General features: G+C 44.5%; 1 protein-coding gene and 1 long non-coding RNA gene across 8 annotated transcripts in view; one reads left to right on the plus strand and one right to left on the minus strand.

The window, feature by feature from the left end:
- The window catches only part of JPH1 (junctophilin 1), a 135,030-nt gene extending 119,893 nt beyond the window's left edge, over positions 1-15,137 (minus strand). For all 4 annotated transcript variants that reach the window (XM_067018154.1, XM_059042924.2, XM_059042923.2 and 1 more), the window contains exons 1-2: positions 14,451-15,137; positions 9,105-9,864 (exon numbers count right to left, since the gene is read on the minus strand). In XM_067018154.1, the coding sequence (XP_066874255.1) occupies positions 9,105-9,864; positions 14,451-14,829 (1,139 nt within the window). In that variant the 5' untranslated portion in view covers positions 14,830-15,137. The remainder of the gene's footprint in view (positions 1-9,104; positions 9,865-14,450) is intronic.
- Positions 14,816-18,120, plus strand: LOC131743765 (uncharacterized). Of its 4 annotated transcripts, none has more exons than XR_010837605.1 (3): positions 14,816-15,149; positions 15,921-16,066; positions 17,385-18,120. It is a non-coding gene; the product is annotated as an uncharacterized lncRNA (long non-coding RNA). The 4 variants fall into 4 exon arrangements; XR_010837604.1 differs by lacking the exon at positions 14,816-15,149 and adding an exon at positions 15,250-15,547; XR_010837603.1 differs by lacking the exon at positions 14,816-15,149 and adding an exon at positions 15,266-15,503.
- The last annotated feature ends 694 nt before the right edge of the window (positions 18,121-18,814 follow it).

An 18,814-nucleotide genomic window follows, 5' to 3' on the forward strand; every position in this document is an offset into this window, starting at 1 on the left:
CAACAACCGCCACCTAGCGCCTCTTTGCCAGCCATACCAAACATTTTACAGCCTCCCAAACACCCGAGTGCCACTGTCCTCTGCACCATCCTCCACCTTCTTCTGGAAAACATCTACCCGTCCTTTGGTTCCCAGCTCGATACCACCTGCAGAATCTCGCCTCCAGCCCCAGCCTATGACTACGCTCCTCCTGTGTGCTACCTAAAACTCACAGCAAGGTGCCTATCATCCGACAGGTAACTGCTTTTTCAATCTGTACCAACCAGATGCTATGACAGAAAGGACTAGGTCCTAATCATAATTTTACATTTACATAGTACATAATCGGTGAGTGACTGGAATTAATATTTCACTGAGATTAAGAAGCAAACCTGATAAAACGGGCTGTCTTTTCTGGGAATCCAGGCCAGACTGTTAACTAATTTGTTAACAGACGACAGCTAAGGGCTAAAGGTACCGCCATGTCAGGGCATGCGCATCTCTGCAAGGTAGCCTGTCAGTCCGTATCTCAACTGATTCTGAAATCACTGGGATGAGCCGGAGGGGGTGTGAACAAGTGACTAGGGCTGGTGGAGCCCCATCATCTGACAACCCACCATCCTTGCTCTTGAACCCTAAATTTTTAGCTTCTATGGGATATTTCCTCAACAAGTTTTGACTAAGAGGCTCCCCCTATGATGAGTCTCAGACCTTTCCCCTAATAGATGGAAGTATACGTATGAAATCTTGAAATCCTAATTCCAAAATGCTCCCTCACCAATGTAAAAAAAAAAAAAAAAAAAGAAACAGAGGGACACTTAGACCAAGCAGCTGAGCTCAAAATTGATTTGACTTGATACTGTAAAATTTAGCAAAAAATTTTACCTCATTTAAGAGTTTTTAGACACTAACAAAAAATATAACAAAATGATGTGTTAATCTCTGGCATAACGGATCATTTTAAAAATACTAGAAAGTGAATTAAAAATTAATTGTATTGTACTTGGCTTGAATAAGTTTCTTTTGGCGCACAGGGAAATCCTAAGAAGATTTGACTTCAAAGAGCTGTACTATTTTCGAGGCAATCTTGATTCCTTACACATTAATTAAATTTCTGATAAAGCAGCTTATTCTGAATTGAGCGTATTATACAAATAAATGTGAAACACCAACAGAAGGGCAAAATTATTAAAAGCTGATTTGGTTGTACTCCCAAGAGGCCGTTGGACTAAAGCTGAGTGACTTACATAAATACCTTTGGCATTTGTTGGATCCTGCTCCTAAACACAATGTTCATATTTCATCTATAATAAGAAAAGCATCTCAAAGATTTGCAAGGCACTAGTCTTGCAAGCGTCCAGTTGGGTGTCTTGAGTAAAGTGAGATTGGTAGAGTCAGCTTAATCCATGATGGAAAGTTGCGAGCAGGGTGCTCGGGCTGCCTGGCAGCGGCTGCCCCCAGGCACCTGCCCGCTAGGTTAGCAAACGCAGAGAACTCTGCCGCCGGCCCCACAACAGAGCTTCTCCAGGGCAAAGCCAAAGTTCCTATGGAGCACACAGGATGGAGCCTGAACCCAATCACACCTTCGCCTTTCCGGAAAACAGTTTAGCAGGGTGGTTCCCATTACAACGAAGCTGTGCTAAAAAGGAGCTGCTGCCTTAATGCTCCACATTGACTGAATCAGGAAAAGTGTCACATCTCACAGCTAAACGAGATGGAATCTGCCAAAATTCGTACCGTCTGGAGCCAACTCAGATTTCTGCAGTTAAAACCAGGCCAACGTGTGTCCCCCGAGCCGAGGTTATCACCACCCTGGACGGTTTTTTTCCCTCCAGTCTTCACAGCCGGTTTCCACCAAGCAGGTCTCTGCAGAATTGACTATTACCTCACGTGCCACCCATACCACTACGGCACCTTCTCCCTGCCCTCCCTGTGCAAAGCGGAGAGCCACGCCTACACGATGCAGGGTTTAAAAAGGAATGCTTCTAATGGCCCTAGAGCCTGGATAACTGGGTGGTCCTCCCATCATGGTGGCCCAAGACGGAGTTTCATTAAATCCGTATTGCTTGGACCTACCTGGTAACCATGAAAACTCAGGCTCACCTCGATGCCTCAGGGTTTCTGAAGGGGCCTGGCCCTGGGAGGGCTGGATGAAGAATTTTTTTAAATAAATATATTTAGAAACGAGATGGCCTAAGAATGTTTTATAAGGTGTCCATGACACAATGTGTTCCCATGTCAGGTGTTAATGACCTGTTAAGCCACCAGGTGATACAACATCAGAGCTGAAGGAGAAGAGCAGCGCAAGGGCTTTCTCTGTGCTTCCCAGTTCGGCCTCTGGACTAGCATTATAGCCAAGCTCTGCCCCCGGCTTAGGGGCAGGACAGGGCTGACGCCTAGGTTATCTTTGTGGTTTCAGCTGTTCCCTCCACGCACCCGCAGAATTCTCAGTGACTGCTCGGCCCCTTAAGAAGTCTTGAGCCCCGTGATAGGAAGAAGCATGTCTTTCTTTCAACAGCCTGGAGAAGAACGTGGGGGAAATCAGAGCGGGTGCCTCGCTGGCTCCCATGGGAAGTGGGCAACCTTTGGCAAAAACGGCAAACGTACTTAAAACTTTGATGTGCGATACAGAAACCACAACACACGTAAAGGATAATGGCGACCGACACTCATACATCCAGACAACATGAAGATGAAGTCTCTGTTATCCTCCACTGTCTTCAGGATTAGGACCCCAGCCTAGCTTCATAGAAACACATGGGGCCATTTCCTTGCTCATTTGCTCTCCAGTCTTAAAAAAATGTAACTGCCTGTTGACAATATATTGACTCCACACCGGCTGAGCCTGGGAAAGGGGTGGTCTGGCCACACACGTCTGCCCACAGGTGGCCAAGCCTGGTGGACTTCACTCCGTTCCTTTTGCTTTAACCCTATTTCTGCTTCCCAAAGCCTTCCTTCCCTTCCTGCTTCCACCTTTACCTCCATCTCGGGCTGGCTTCTTGGGCCTCTATCAATCTTCACTTTTGGGAAGGGTACTTGTAGGATCGACATATTTTCTAAAACATTAACTAGATGTAGGGATTTACAGGTTCGAGTCCCATGACACCCACTCTTTCACTCAACCCTTAAGACAACCCTCCTGTGAAGAAAAAGGCAAATATCAGTCCCCACACACAGAAGCTTTTCCGCACCTCAAGGCCTGAGTGTTTTAACCAAGCCGCTGGCATCTGCTCCCAGGCTGCTGAGAGCAGGTGGAAAAGGGCGACAGACAGCAAACGCAGATATGGAAGAACACAGGAGACACAACTGAAAAGAAACGAATGCTCTTCTCAGCCATCAATTCCCACATTTTAGGTGATTTGCCCCTCAAATTTCTTTACTTATTTAACAGTCTCTTCATTAAAATGACTTATGAAGCGTTACAAGGAATCCGCCTTCCTATGAAAAATCACTTATGCTAATAGCTGAAAATTAACTAGAGTCCCAGTAGAAGAAACAAAAAAAATTCATGGAAAAGGTAACCTAAAATTGTTTTTAAAGATGTGATACAGCCACTAATATTACAGAAAAGAAATAAAGATAAAATATAAACTATAATAATATCGATTTTCAAAAGAGAAAGAGAAACCTTTTGCCCAACAGAATTTAAGAACCTGAAATTCCTTGCCCTTTACAGTAACTTGGCAGATCGAGCTTTTTCCTAAAATTGGTGGTAATAAGTTTAATTTGGATCCATGATGTGCACCGGCTCATGGTTGACTCTGGGCTTTAATAGGTGTGAACGCAGTCAAGTAATCTTGTGAGCGACTGTTCCCCTGAATGTTGTTATTTGAGCTGAAGAAAAATGACCAAAAAAAATGGCAGGACAAGAAAACCTTTCAAAAGGAAATAGCTGAATATTCAGCAAACTTAGATTTTTTTTTTTAAAGACAATAAGCTCTTATGTTCTGCCTTATCACAAATTTTGGTGATATCGACTAAGTAGGATAGGCCAATGTTATTGTAGTTAGTAAAAGTTGACTTCCTGGAAATTTCTTTTCGGACACTCACAGGTATCACTGGACCAGCTCATGAAGAATGGGATTAACAGTCTGGCTTAACCAGAAGCTGTCATTCCCTGGCTATGCTTTAGTTCTGACACTTTAACGATGCTGACGTAATTAGGGAAAAGGGCACCTCTAACGCATACTTCTGCATTTTCTGCACTTCCTTGACTATTGCCAGATTACAGGGTGATGAACTGTGAGAGCCAGGTTCCCTGCCTGAGAACTGCGGTTTAAAAAGGTCCAGCAAAACGCAATTAGAAACACTGGCAGTGTACGTACCCAAAGTAGTGAGGATGTGATTCCCTCATTCATCAAATATTTACTAGAGCTCTTAGAAAAGTGCCCTGATCTAAACTAGCTGCTGGTAATACAGAAGTGAACCCAGCTGCCTTCAGGGCCTGGCTCTCCAATCTAAGCTGGAGAAAGAGATATTACACAGACATACTGAAATACAATGACGATTTCGACTGACGGGGGGATTTGGACTGAGGGGGTGGGGTGGGAGGGGTAGGGGTAGGGAAACCCTCTGCGAAGAAGAGGCTCTATGTCTAAACCGGAGTGGGAAGCAGCCCGAGGGGCTGGCCAGGGGAGCCGGGCCTGGGTACCAGCCAGAGGGAGGGGTGAGCCAGAAAGACTTCCCTGAAGGAAAGCGGTAGTGGCTGAGTCATTCTGGGCACGGAGGAAAGGGGGAGAGTGGCATGAAATTGTAATGTACCTTTTTAAAAGAGAAGTACGGGAAATATGTTTTTCCTGTAGGATTAAAAAAAAAAAAAACCTGTCATTTTAATATGTTAAGTCCAAAATTGGCAAACGGGGGGAATCCAATCTCCGGTTCTGCAAACGGACAGAGCAAGCTCACCAGATCCCTTGATGCTGAAGTCCTCCACGTGCTATCTGGCTGCTTCCATCCCCCTGTACAGCTAGCTACACCTGTGACAAGCACGGCAGGGCTGGGCAGGGGACAGCACATTCCCTGTCTAGCGCTGCCGTTACCACCCGAAGTGGCACTGATGGTTGGGGAGAGGTTGGGAGCAGACAGCTCCACCCCCACTGGTGAGCCTGACCCACCACTGACACTTCACAGTGGTCCTGGGGGATTCCCAGCCCATCACCCAACTAGCTGCAGTGAGGCTGGCCACAGAGTTAGTGAGGAAGGGTCACTACCCCACTCCGCTCTATCCTCCCTTCTCAGCTTTCTTCCTTCGAATCCGATAACAACGAAGCTAGTATACACAAATACCTGTGGTACTCGGATGCTTTAGGCCAGAGCTCTCCCATCCTTTTCACCATACCTCTTCCACCCTTTAGCATAAGGACTCCTTCCAAGGCCCAGATTCTACAAAGCTCGTCCTCTGTCTACACCCCTCCCTGAATTATCTATTCGTTGCCATGGAAGTGTGGTTCTCCAAGGGTCACTTAAATGCCTCACCTTAAAATCCCTCCTTAAAATATTTTTCTCAAGGAACAGTCATTTGAATCTCTCTCTTAAGCAATTATTGGAGACAAGAGTTAGTGGAGTAAAAAAATGACCAAATGAGAAAAATGACTGAAATGACAGGGACAGTGGGGTGACCTTGGGCAGAGCCTCTGAAAATGAGGAGCTTGAAATGTTCAGAGTTGCTCCCCCTTTCTCTCGCGCATTTCTTAAAAAACAAGGAGGAGACATTTGCTCAATTCCGTGTGATGATTTTTACCCTCTGGGCCAAGACAAGAGGAGAACAAAACATTTTTAAAAAATCTTATAAACATAAAACCATATAAACTTTTGGAATTAGAACAGACACCTAAAGAAAGGTTATAGGAGTCGGCAAATTACTAGCATCCCTTAAAGTTTTAAATCTTTTTTTTCTTTAATTTTTATAAAGTTTTAACTCTTTGAGTGCTAGCCTGCGAGGAAACTTTCAGTAACTACTGATTCTGGTGCATTATTTCTACCATCTACTACCTCTTCTCTGTCATCCTCATATTCCCTGATCTATAAGAATTAGACAGGGGTCCATAATAAGCCTTCAGAAATAAGCCTCCTGTGTTTACTGGGAAGACACACCACTCCATCGTCTTCAATGAAGTAAAGGAAAGATCCACCGATCTACCATGTTTTCCTGAATCTTTGGGCCAAAGATGGTTGGTTCCATGTCTCCTGATTTCCCTGAGGAGCCATTTTCAGAGAAGGTAATTATTTTCCCTCAAAGCTAGGCTTTGTTTCCAGATAAAATAAGGTGATGGTACAAAAGCAGATCCATTTCCCTGGGATTTCAGAAACAAAAATCTCTGTAGCATAAAAAATAACAGTGATACAATAATAATTAACACTATCAGGGAGGCAATCTGAAGTGGTCAATAACTATTAACAGATCATCTCCCTTTGTTGCTAATGTTGAACTAGTGATTTCAACAGTGGCCGCTGCTAGGAGTCTTACTTTCTAGTTCTTATTCTGCCATCACTGGGGCAGGGGAAGGGGAAGAGTGTCTTTATGTTCTTAAATTTTTGATATTTTTAAAAGCAAAAACCATTAATAACAACTGCTAGAAGAGTCAGGAAGGACTGAGCAAGTTGCAAAACTCTGTATCTGAAGTAGTCATTAAAGCAAGGAATCTGGAAAGAGACTAAACGAGTGAAAGTGAAATATACAAGGTTAATCGAGCGTTAAAAATATCTTTTGCCTATCCTGTCATCAAAACAGTATTTTTTTCCTCCTGGTAAGAACACTTAACATGAGATCTACCCTGTTGAAACGTTAAGCGCCCACTACGGTATTGTTATCTACGGGCACAATGTTGTAGAGAGCTCTAGAACGATTCATCTTACTTAACTGCAGCTTTATACCTTGGAACAGCAACTTCCAATTTCTCCCTCCCTTCAGCCCCTGGCAACCACCATTTTACTGTTTTCTATGCGTTTGACCACTACAGATCTCACCTATAAGTGGAATCATGCAATATATTTGTCCTGTGACTGGCTTATGTCACTAAGCATAATGAACTGAGCATTTTTTAAACAGCTAAGTGAAATCTTTATGAAGGAGTTAACTGGCTAGAAGTACAAGCTCTTAAGCTAAATGTCTGTTAATTATAAACGATTCTAACACACTACTCCCAAACTACATAATACCATCCCAAAAGACTTTTGACAGAGAGACTGTGCCTAGAACTTGGATAAGAGTTTTACGATACCAGTAAAATCAGAGATCTTTGCATCACAGCTTTTCATTATGTAGATTCCTCCAATTTAATCGTAAGTCAATAATTAGAGCAAGCATAAGAAAGTTATTTGCTAGAATGTCCCGCATAGCTTTACCTTCCACCTGCCAAGACTGAATTACCTCTAGTATTATCACTAGGTGAAAAGAAAAGGGAAGAATCCAAGAGCACATTTCAAATTAGAGACTAGGGCCTAACGAAAAGTATATCAATTAGCTCTAAAAGTTATCAGAGGGCCATGGAAGCTGGCAAGGTTAGATGTGCCAAGTATCCTACCTACAAGCAAAGTAAAAAGCAAGTAGATGCAATGCTTGGTGATCAGAGAAAACCATGATCTAAAATAAAAGATGCTCAGCAGATAAGAGACGAGAGACCGTTCTTGAAAGTCTGCGCCAATTAACAAGCAACATTAACTTTAAAATTGGGTTAGTTTGGGATAAAGATGGAAATCTTGAACACTTTAATATCATATGTATCTAAAAATAATACAAAAACCAAGACCGCCTCCATTTTCCAATTAGTGTTTCAGACACTCAGAAGTAAACAGCAGCCATAAAATAGGGGCATTAAAAAAAAAAAAAAAAAAGAATTTCAGAAGTCTAGAAGTATTAAGTTGAACAATAAGAAATCGCCATTTTTTGTACATTGAAAAGTTTGAACGTCAGAATTTTCACATGGTTCCACCAAAGAAAAGGGAGGCTCATTAATTTAATGGTAAGCATAAAAACCTGAAGACATGCTCAGAGTTCATGGTTTCACAAGAAGGTTTACTTCAATGCGAGAATAGTCCTGAAGCAGGAAAAGGATTTTTAATATTCTATGATAAACGTTATGTCTCAAATCACACAAAACTAGGGCCAGTCAGTACCTGCTCAAATGAGCCTAAGAATAAAACTTTCCACGTATAACCGTCCCACTTTCTTCTTTGGCTAACATATGACATCCAACCCGAGTAAAATTCTATTCCCAGTCGGTTTCTCCACGCGCTGGTTGGATGCCGGAACCTGGCTATCACGTGTAGAACTTCAGGGGCCGGGCCCACATACACCTCACTTCTCAATCGACTATTCACCACTTTGTCCTACTCCCTCCAGCCCTCCTCTGCTGCTCGTTCTTTTAACCTTGGCACACTGCCAGTCCATCTGTCTTTGTCAGGCTCTCCCCACCCCCTTCCTTTCAATATACCAGTGATCTAGTCGTTCTTGCATAGAATGGGGGGATCCTGCTGAACCTCAGTCACTCTGCCTTTCCCATGTAGGTAAGCTTTGCGGTTCAAAGAATGTCTGCCGGATTTTGTCATGTAACTTTACATTTCTGCCTTATCTGAATCCTGGTGAGTTTCTCAAAACCACTCTCACCTATAAGGCATCAATAAACAGAATGTGAATGTTATAAATTAGGATAATTTTCTAAGGCGGAGTTGTACACACCTCCAACTTGAATATTAAAACAAAGGGACTCACCTACACTAGATAGGTTTCCATGTGGATGGTATTTTCTTTCCGGCACACAAAAGCACTGCGCTCCCTCTGGAAGTATTTCAGGGGTACTGTTTTTTTTTTTTTTTAAAGTAACTTTCTGGACTCTGGGAAATGTACACAGGCTCTGAGTCAACTCCATCACATTCAGTATTAGGGAAGTAATTTGTATGAGGAAGGGAACCGCAATGTGCCTTCGACATTTTTTGAGGGCGGAAAGTTTCAGAAGAGTGCAGGTACATTTCTGACTCATTCTATTGGGCTTAATCATTTTCCACCTTTGATTCCGGCAGTTGTAGAACCTATTTGGTGATGTCACCAAAGGACTGACAAACATATTATTTGACATTCCACTGTTGCGAAGGACCCGGGCAGAACCACCCATCCTGTGCGTACATACCTTGAATTTGCTATTTCCACTTTGGTTCTCGCCATGGCAGCTGCCCTTTGCGCGCCTTCGATCGCTCTGTCCACCTTCTCCCTAGTTTTTGTATTTCTTATCGGTATAAGCTGCTTCCTTATTCCACGGACCAGAATATTATTTTTGTATTTTCCCTCTTCCTTGGAGCCGTCGGGAAACACGGTGCAGCCGTACCCGTGCCTCTTGTTATTTGCCCACTCGCCTTCATATTTCATGCCGTTGGAGCGCTCGCTGATGCCGAAGCCGGTGCGCTTGTCGTTCTTCCACTCGCCCATGTAGGTTTCCGTGGTGGTGGCGTCCACGTGGTCTTCCACCGGGCAGAAATCACAATCTACGTCGCCGAAGCTGATGGTGGAGTTGGCGTCGCTGGAGCTGATTCGGCTCATGGCGGCGTCGCTGCGGACCGAGCTGCGCTTGCTGGAGATGGAGGACTTGGATTCGGACTTACGCAGTTTCATGCTTCCCAAGAGGGAGCCCCGGCGGAAGAGGCCGCCCTTCTTCTTGCCCGCGAGCTCGGCGTCGGCATGGAAGTTGAGCACGAAGCCCCCGCGGCTGCCGGCCGGGCTGTCGGCGGCGGCCGCGGCGTCGTGGAGGACGCTGCCGTTGCTCTGCTCGCTGCGCAGCGAGGCCAGCGACGTGCGCAGCGGCGAGCGGATCACCGTGGCCATGCCGTAGGGCACGCTCTGGCGCACGCCGTAGCCGTGCCGCATGCCGCCGGCCCACTGGCCCTGGTAGGTACCTTCGAGAGACCGCAAGAGAGCACAGCGTGAGTCTGGGGCCGAGGGGGCGCTGGCGCCTGCGAGCGCGGGGCGCGCACCGCGAGAGCCCTGCGCGCAGGCCCGGCGGCCCAAGGCGCAATCCCGCACATTGCCAAGTCAACTCTTAGGGATGCTTTTAAAATTCCATTTGTGAATCCCGTCCCTGAGATGTTGTGCCTAGACCTTTTCTGTAATTGTACATAGGCTTTTTGTATACAGCTGTGGTGGCTAAAAAGCGTGCACTGTTTACCTTTGGGAAAACTGAGATAAGGCCCGAGGAAAACTTCCACACTTAGCATTATGGAATTTATCTCAGGGCAAAGGTGTGCTTGACAGTGTCCACTAAAACTCTGTTGACACCAGATCACTTTTTCAATGAATATTATGCCTTCTCAGGAAAAGGATAATCTCTAATCGAAAGCATTGGTTTTCAGTAAGTTTTTCTATTAAATAAATTAGCAGAGACGTTTAAAAATTAATCAGGAGCAGCTTTTTAAATAACCTTAGGAGGAACTGATGTTAAGATTAGGGAACTTAGAATTTTCTCGTCTACATCAAGTTCGTTTCCTATTAAAGGAAAATTTTAAATTAAAATATCCCCCCAAAGAAGCTATGTAGAAATTTTAAGATGTAATTACTTCATTATTCCTAACTCACAGTAGCACAGAATCAATCATGATAACAGTCGGTCTTGACTTCGTTCAGCCTCTGATTATACCGAGCTACCTTGCCATTTTATATTGCCGTGAAAAGGTTTCTATTGCATGGCATACATTTATTTTTAAAATACCGGGAAGTGCTGCTCATAGTTTTATATCATTGTGTTAACAAGGGCTGATTATTGCACTTAAAAGTTAAAGCCATAATAGCTCCAAAGTCAAAAGTTTTGACTAATTTCAAGACTACCATCTCTTTCTGTTCATTCTGATATATTTTTGGTATATAAATAGACAGTAGCAGGGAGACAATGAAATATGAAATGGGTCTGGTACTGTGAATGTCATATTCTGGGTAGGTCTTAACATCTTAACCTGACACCAAAGAACTTCTGAGGAGGTGGACATAAACCCCAAAGGATAAGATAGTCAAATAGAACATTTCAGGTCAAGAAGCTTTCTACTGAATATTAGCCATCTCCAAACAGGGAAGGAAATTATTTCCTTAATAATTATTTCTTTAACAGGGAAGGAGATTGAATTATTAGGAAATTACAACGGACTTTCCCTTTTCCTGATAGATAAAATTTTAAGTTCTAAAAGTTATACAACCTGACTTACACGCACCAAAACTACCTTATTTTTAAACACTTTGTTTAAAATAAACAAGGAATGCTATAATTGTATCCTTCTAACTTTTCTACATAATGACAAGTTAATTTTGCTAGAAACAACTTCCAACATACTGTTTGATATCGGGAAGTATTCACACTTTTAAAATGCAACCATACTGTCTTAGGAATTCCTAACACTGAGGGGAAATTAACAGCCAGTTTCCTTAAACTGCTATGTCCAAAAAGCATTTAGAATTACCAACGACATATTGCTTGAAAAATCTAAGCGGTTTAAGGCAACAGCAATAATTAGAAAGTTTAGGTTGCTGCTTTTGAGAAGCAGAACAATGGCATTGGCTATATTCCCATCCTGTTGAGGAACAAACAGTATATGGAAGAATAATTCCTCCACAGAATTGCTAGAAACCAATTTACAGTCAAAGTGTGAGTGGCTCATCTGAAATTTAAAACAGGTTTAGTTTAGTCAATGAACCTAGCAAAAAAAAAAGGGCCTCTAGTTCGTTATGAAGCAGGTGGTTTCCACCTGCTCCCTGCTGCTCAAATAAAGTTCTAATTAGTTCCTCACAATCCCTTAAATATAGATGCATAGTTCACAAGTTTAAAAATTATTTTCAAGGGTTTGAAGTTATGTTCTATGATTCTGTATCTGTGAGCTGATTTTCTAGATATAGCCATTTTCACTAAATAAGCTTGTAGTGGAAGGCATCCAGTTCAGAAAGAATTCCAGTCAAATTTAGACTTGATTATGCCAAACTTAAATCTACATGCTGTGAATGGGTATGTGCATGTGCAAGTATGCATATAATTAACAAAACAATGTGTCTTCCTAGATATTTTCAATAGTTTCATGACAGGTGAAAAAAGGAACCACAGCAGGATCAGAATTTGCACCAAATATTCTGCGCACCTACACTTGGATTTCATGAGTATGGTACTAATTTATTCTTAATATTCAGGGGGTTTCTATTTCAGTAACACTTCACACACACATCACTAATAAAATAAACCGAGTGATACTTGTCAATGGAATTATGACTTCCTTCCTCTAGTGCAATGTCACCACAAAATACATGGAATCAGATTTTCTCTAGGTCTGAAAGGGTCGCTAGGGATGGACTTGTGGTGCAGAGGCAAAAAGTAAAAGTAGGGGAAGTGATATGTCCTCTCTTGGCCAAAATCTTTGTATGAGATAAGTTGTAGCAATACACTTCCATTTAGACCCCCATATTATGATTCAGGACTTTCTAATTAACTGATTGGCATATGAAAGAAAAACACAGAGTAGGAATTCAATAGTGATTTTCAAGAGTTTTTTCTCCCCTTCCTAATTGGTAGCATATTAGATTTTTTTGGGTAGAAAAAGAGAACCACAGTCCTACAGTGATGCCAAATTTTGAGGTTTTTAAAAAATTCTTTTAAAAGTTACTTTTAAAACAAGATGCCGATTATCCACAGTCATGCTAGACACTTATTTGAGCTTCTACAACACATACCTAGAGGACCTTTACTGTGCTACATATATATTTTGATTGCTAGGTATAGTGAATACTCTGAACCAAGAGATTTTGTTTAATGAGTAGTAACTTTAAAAGAAGACTCATTTATTTTTAGCCTTCCAAATACTTAAGTAAAAGAACTATCCATGGCCTTCTTGAAAGGTTATAAAATAATGCACACTTTTGAAAGATAAGTTCTGTATTCCAACTTTTGAGCATGGAGTTTAGTTATATTGTAGACCCAGGGCCTCCAATAAAATCCAATCACAAGCTAACATGTTTGTAAGGCTGTCAACCAAGGCACTCTATGCCCATTCAGAACATTTAAGGGCCCTAATTAACGACTGGGCAACTTGAAACTCATGCAGCCCATATACAAGTTTTAGAGAAAGTCCCCCCCTTTTTAATCCATGAGAACCATATCCTTCATTTATACTGTAGGATGAAAAGATGCCCTTTTTAGCAAATCCTACCGTTCTGCCGTTTTGCATTTGAAACGCGGCCCAACTGTTCTGAGTAAGTGAAGTGTACAAATTGTATAAGCTTTTATATAAGCTGTGGCCTGACTCGGGTTGCCGTGGGCTGGAGAAACTTTTAACTGGATCCCTTTAATATCCTCCAACTCTGAGCTGCAGAATTCTGAAATGTGACCTTGCTTCCTACAACCCTCTTCAATTAACTGATTATGTTTAGTATAAGAACATGTATTTTGCCAAAGCATAAGACATTCATGCTTCTCAGTTTATTACAAAAGGAAATTCATTATTGAAAATACCTGTTTCAATAATATGTTTCCTGGTTGGAAAAAAAAAGGGAACTATGCCCTCTTATATACAAAATTTCTTTTGCAAATATTGTTTAAATATTAAAACAAGGTGAATTTTGCTCACAGCCAGCATACCATTTCAGTCATACACCTTAATGCAAATCGGCGGTTCCATACGGCCATTCTCAGGAGTAAAGTAGCTGTTAACTTAGCAACTATACCTTTCAATTGTATTTTTTTTAAAACGTAGACTCCATTGTTCATTTCTAAAGTGTTTTCCTCATAATTTGTCCAGTTATCTGCAGCTCAACAATGAGTACCTTCTTTTGATGGAAAACCAATACTTCAAGAAACCGAATGAAAACAGAAAGAAAACCCCACATCCTCCGAATCCCACCTGCATCAGGTGGCCTCTCCACTCCCGTAACTAGGATGTTTCCAAAAGCACCTCAGATAAGGAACAATTCCCCAACATCCTAGTTAATGGGGTTCTGGCTTCTATCTTTAGGCTACTAGAGGACCAGAAGCGAAATACGACTCCACGTGAAACCAATCCCAGGAGCGGTCCGCAGCGACCGCCAGCCTCACAAGCCCAGAGCGTTCGCTCTAACTCCACGGGAGTGGCGATTTCAAACCCGCCCGGGAGAGGGAGGGATCAGGAACGTAATGTGACGGGCTCAAGTGACAACGTTCCCCCTCCAGCCCAACCCTCCCGGGCGCGCTCCCTCCCGGTGGCAGCGCAGCGCCGGCCAGGTATATTCACGCCTTGCTCCCCCGGGTGTGCACACACCGCCCGCTCCAAGAACCGGGTCAGATCCAACCCTTGCGCACCAGTCGCGTCCCACTGCACCCTCCCGGGAAGGGCGGGCGCGGGAAGAGGGTGGGAGGCTTCCCCAGGTGTTTTGGCGGGTTTCCGGACACGTGCGCCTCGCGTCCTCCCCGCTTCCCCGCAGTCTGGGCAAAGCCCACCGCACTAGCTCGCGGAGCAGCCGAGCCGCCAGCGACGCCGCTCACCTCCGTCCCCGTAGGTCTCCACGCCGTACCCGTCCTGCAGCCCGTTACTCCAGGTACCCTCGTAGCGAGCGGGGGTGCACAGGCTCTGCCGAACCCCGTAGCGCCCCTTGAAGCCATGTGACCACTCCCCCCGGTACATCCACTTGCCCTTCGTCTCCACCCCCAGCCCGTGCCGCTTGCCCTGCGCCCAGTAGCCCTGGTAGGTGTTGCCGCTGGGCCAGGTGTAGCCTCCGACCACCTCGAAGCCGTGCGACCAGGAGCCCGAGTACTCGCCCTGGCCCTTGGGCCCCGTGCAGATGCCATGCCCGTGCGCCTTGCCCTCCTCCCAGCCGCCGCAGTAGGTGCCGCCATCGTCGAAGTCGAACCTTCCGCCCGTCATTCGGGGGGCAGCCCCGGCGCGCTCCCCGCGGGGGCACGGACGCGGGCAGAGCTGGGCACGGCAGGGTGTAGCTCGGGGGTGGAGGCCCGGCGGGCGAGCTCACGACAGCGCCCCGGGCAGCTCGCGCCGCCGCTCGGCTCCAGTCCGACGCCGCCCCCGTCCTCCCCTCTTCTCTCGCCGCTGCCGCCGCCGCCGCCACCACCGCCGCCTTCCTCCTCCTCCTCCTTCGCCGCCGCCGCCGCCGCCGCCCTGGCCAGCGCCGCGCGCGAGAGGACAGCCCGGGCTCCGGAGCGGACCTTCAGCTGCTCCCGCCCGCCCACGTGAGCCGGGCGCCGCCCCGCGCCCGCCCCTCGTCCCCTCCCCGGGCGCCGAGGCCCGGCCCCGCGGCGCTCCCGCACCGCCCCCCACCCCCTCCGCCCCGGGCCCTGCCCCCAGCCCCGGGAGCCGCCGCTTCCCCGGCGTGCGGGCTGGCTCGGGACCGGCCGGCGCGCGTGTGTTCGCGCACCGGGAGGCGGGTGGGAGGGCGATTGTGCCCAGGGCCGTGCGCGAGTCCCCGCCTGCCTGGAGGCGGGGAGGCGAGGCCGCGTGTGTGGAGGCAGCTCGCGGGCGGCGGAAGCCCCGGTGTTTGTGTTTGGGGTTTATCAATGTGGTGAAGCGCCCATAAGTGCGGCCACGTGTGTATTGAGGGAAAACTCATATGCGTGTTTGCCTGCATGGGGTTCGTAGTTGCATTTTTTTTCGGCCTTCCAATTTATGTACTGTTGCGTTTGTCATGCTCAGCTGTCACCGTGAATTAACATCCCCCAGATACATGTATGCATGTGAGATAAGCCTGCCACAGCCTAGATATAATTGTGCAGAATGTTCTCTTACACCTACCCATTTCGAAGCACATGTGTTTGCGTTTATTTAATGAATATACAGGGGGAGAGCAATGCAGTTTGAAAAAGCACAGAATAAACTGGTGAGGTTTTTTGTTTGTAATAATGAAGAGGGTGTTTTTAACCTGTCTTTGCAGGGAGATAGGGTATTTGCTTCTACCTCAGAGCCTGCTCCCTCTAATGCCTCATTTATTCTTTTAACAACCCTAGGAATTCTTCAGCCCGGAGCTGTGTACCCAACGGGCAGACGGCTCAGTCTGTGTATGTTGTATAAGTGTCTGGAATGTACACCTGGTACCGCTCCACTGGCCTCCACAGTTTAAGAAAGTAAATAGAAGCTTTCAAGGAGGAATATGGTAAGTAAAACACTGCTCTAAACTTACAAAGAGTCCCTGACCTACAAAACTGGAGACAGGTGTCAGCTGATCTACTTTCCAGCTGCAACACTGCTTTGTTGAATTCACTTTAGACAACTCTTTTAAACTTTTAAACCTCTATTTGACCAACTTCCAAATGGGAATGACAAGATTTACCTTTCACTTTCTATGTTAGATAATAACTGAATATACTGTGGGTGCAGTGTAAAGCCAAACATCAGAGATTTGTTAATAGGCAAGTTGCTAAGTCAGTATTGCCTCTGGGGAAAGCAGGCACTGGTTTCAACCTCACCCTTAAAATACCCATGGGAGACACTTCTCTGTGGTTCATAGCCAGGGGCCTTTGGTTAGCCTCTCAAGGACACTGCTTTGCCGAGTATTCACGGTATTCCTTAGGCTGAGAGGCTTTTGGATGACGTAGCACCAGAGGCTGCCAAAGGTTCTCTCACTAGGTTTTGATAATCAGATAAAAATATAAGGACAGGTGTCAGGGAAGGCAGCAGGAAAAAAGGAGACTAAACTGTACAGAAAAGGAACTGAAACTGACCTTGATTGTCTCTAGCTCAGGACTGGAGCTGGCCTTTCCTGCTTATCTGGCTGAAATACTGAAAGAAAAATCTCAGTTTACACAGAACCAAATCACCAAAGAGAATTAGAAACCCTTATCCATGGCGCTGCCTGCAGAGTTGCCAGGAATAGTGCTTACCCTAGTGGCCTGAAATAATTATGCACCTTGCTCAGCATCTTGTCCTGGGCTGGGGATTGATTTAGGCCACTGGGAAAACGAGGGCCCAGGATTTTGCAGCTGAGCCATAATTCCATTGTTCTGGATCAGGAGCTAGTGTAGACAGTCACATTTCCATCTGTTTTGGGGTTCTTTGTGATACGTGAAACTGTGTGACCGCTCAGGCCAACATATTTTTTTCTCATTTTGAACTGGATTTCTTCATAGGGTAACCTTTGTTTCTTTGCCTTTTAATTTTTGACCCACCCATGTGTGTTAGGGTTTACATATATGAACATTTAAGGGCTAAATAAACTTGTGTTTGCAAGCATGGTGGAAACATTTAATGCTTTTTTACTCTTCCGAATTAGCTCTCAGGCAAATGATGGACTTTCTGAAATACACAGCACAGAGTCAGTACATTTCTGGATCTGTAATGGATGTGTAGTCCATCTATGGTAGATGGACAAAGGGCGCTGGTGCAAACACATCTGGGAAGAATATGGAGATTTGGGGACAGTGAAAGATATGCCCATTTATCCCTTAATCTTTTCCTCTTGCTATCCCGAACAGATGTCTTCCTTGGAGGGACCCTTCATTAAAAGAAAGAATCCACCACCAGGTGTCTGCTATTACGTTTCAACGAATCAGTCCTAAACCGACTCTGCCACTGACTCTCTTCACGGGGGGGAAAATTAGTATTGAATTTTTGGTAGTTCACTGAGAGATTTTTGGCAAAAAATCATACATACAAAGCATACAACCCATGCTTCCATTTACCTGCTGTCATCCCGGTGGAATGTTTCCCCCAGTCTGACTGATTGTGTTCATGAACGTCAGTGTTCAGGTTCAATGGTAACGGCTGGAGGAGACAAGGGAACGAGAACCAGGAAGAGGAAGAGGAAGAGGTGCTGAGAATGGTAGCACAGCACGTAGGAGGTAGTGGAATAACGCTGCAGTTTACTAGTTGGGGTTAGCAATGTCCTTATTTTCCCTCTCACTCTGAACCTTTGCCCTGGATAAGGGCGGAGTTGAATTTAGCTTTAAGAGGAGATTAGTAAGAAGAGAATATGAATGTTGGTTTGACAGGTGGGTCGCGGGAGGCCATTAAAGCCCAGGGGCCAGCAGCCACGCTAGCGCTTGGTTTTTCTCCACTGTTCAAAACGCGGCGCTTGTAGATTTCCATTCTAGAAAATTTTGTAACAAAAAGTAAGCCATTTGAGTGTGAATGTCTAGTAACAACATGTTGGTGAGGATGTTTTACTTAGAATCTGATCTTTTTTTAATAGAAGATGTGTTTAAAATTTTATTGGTGATTTCATTTTATTTACATATTAGAATTAGTTACTGAGAATTTTTAATAAAGCTGCAAATGACAGAAAGCTAATCTGGAGGTGTATGCTGTCCAAAGTGTGTTTGTTGATTCAAAGTGTAAAAAAGCAAGTAGAATTTAAATTACTTGATTTATTATTAAGTCAAAATGAGTTTTACTACTATTATAAATAGGACGGATAAACAACAAAGTCCTACTGTATAGCCCAGGGAACTATATCAATATCCCATGATAAACCATAATGGAAAAGAATATGAAAAGAATATATATGCGTAACTGAATCACTTTGCTGTACAGCAGAAATTGACACAAACTGTAAATCAACTATAGTTAAGTAAAATTTCAAAGAGTATTATTAGCATATTTGTGATAAAAGATTCATAAAAATTTTAAAAACTTGCCCACAGTAAATAAAAGTTAAGAAATATGGCCGTAAGCTTTGCAGATACCATGAAGTCAGAAGAGGAAGCGACTTATGAAATTAATGATCTTCACAACTTTGAAGGAAATTACGGTATGCCAGATTATGTGCTAAGTTCTTTACGTGCAGTAATTCATTCAAATCTCATAATAACCCACGTGAGTAGTACTAGTGTTATAACCATTTTACAGAAGAAGAAAATAAGCTTTAAAACAGTTATGTGCCGAAGACCATTCGAGGTAGAAATGG

The sequence above is a fragment of the Kogia breviceps genome, chromosome 17 (genome assembly GCF_026419965.1).
Source record: "Kogia breviceps isolate mKogBre1 chromosome 17, mKogBre1 haplotype 1, whole genome shotgun sequence".
Lineage (NCBI taxonomy): Eukaryota > Metazoa > Chordata > Mammalia > Artiodactyla > Physeteridae > Kogia > Kogia breviceps.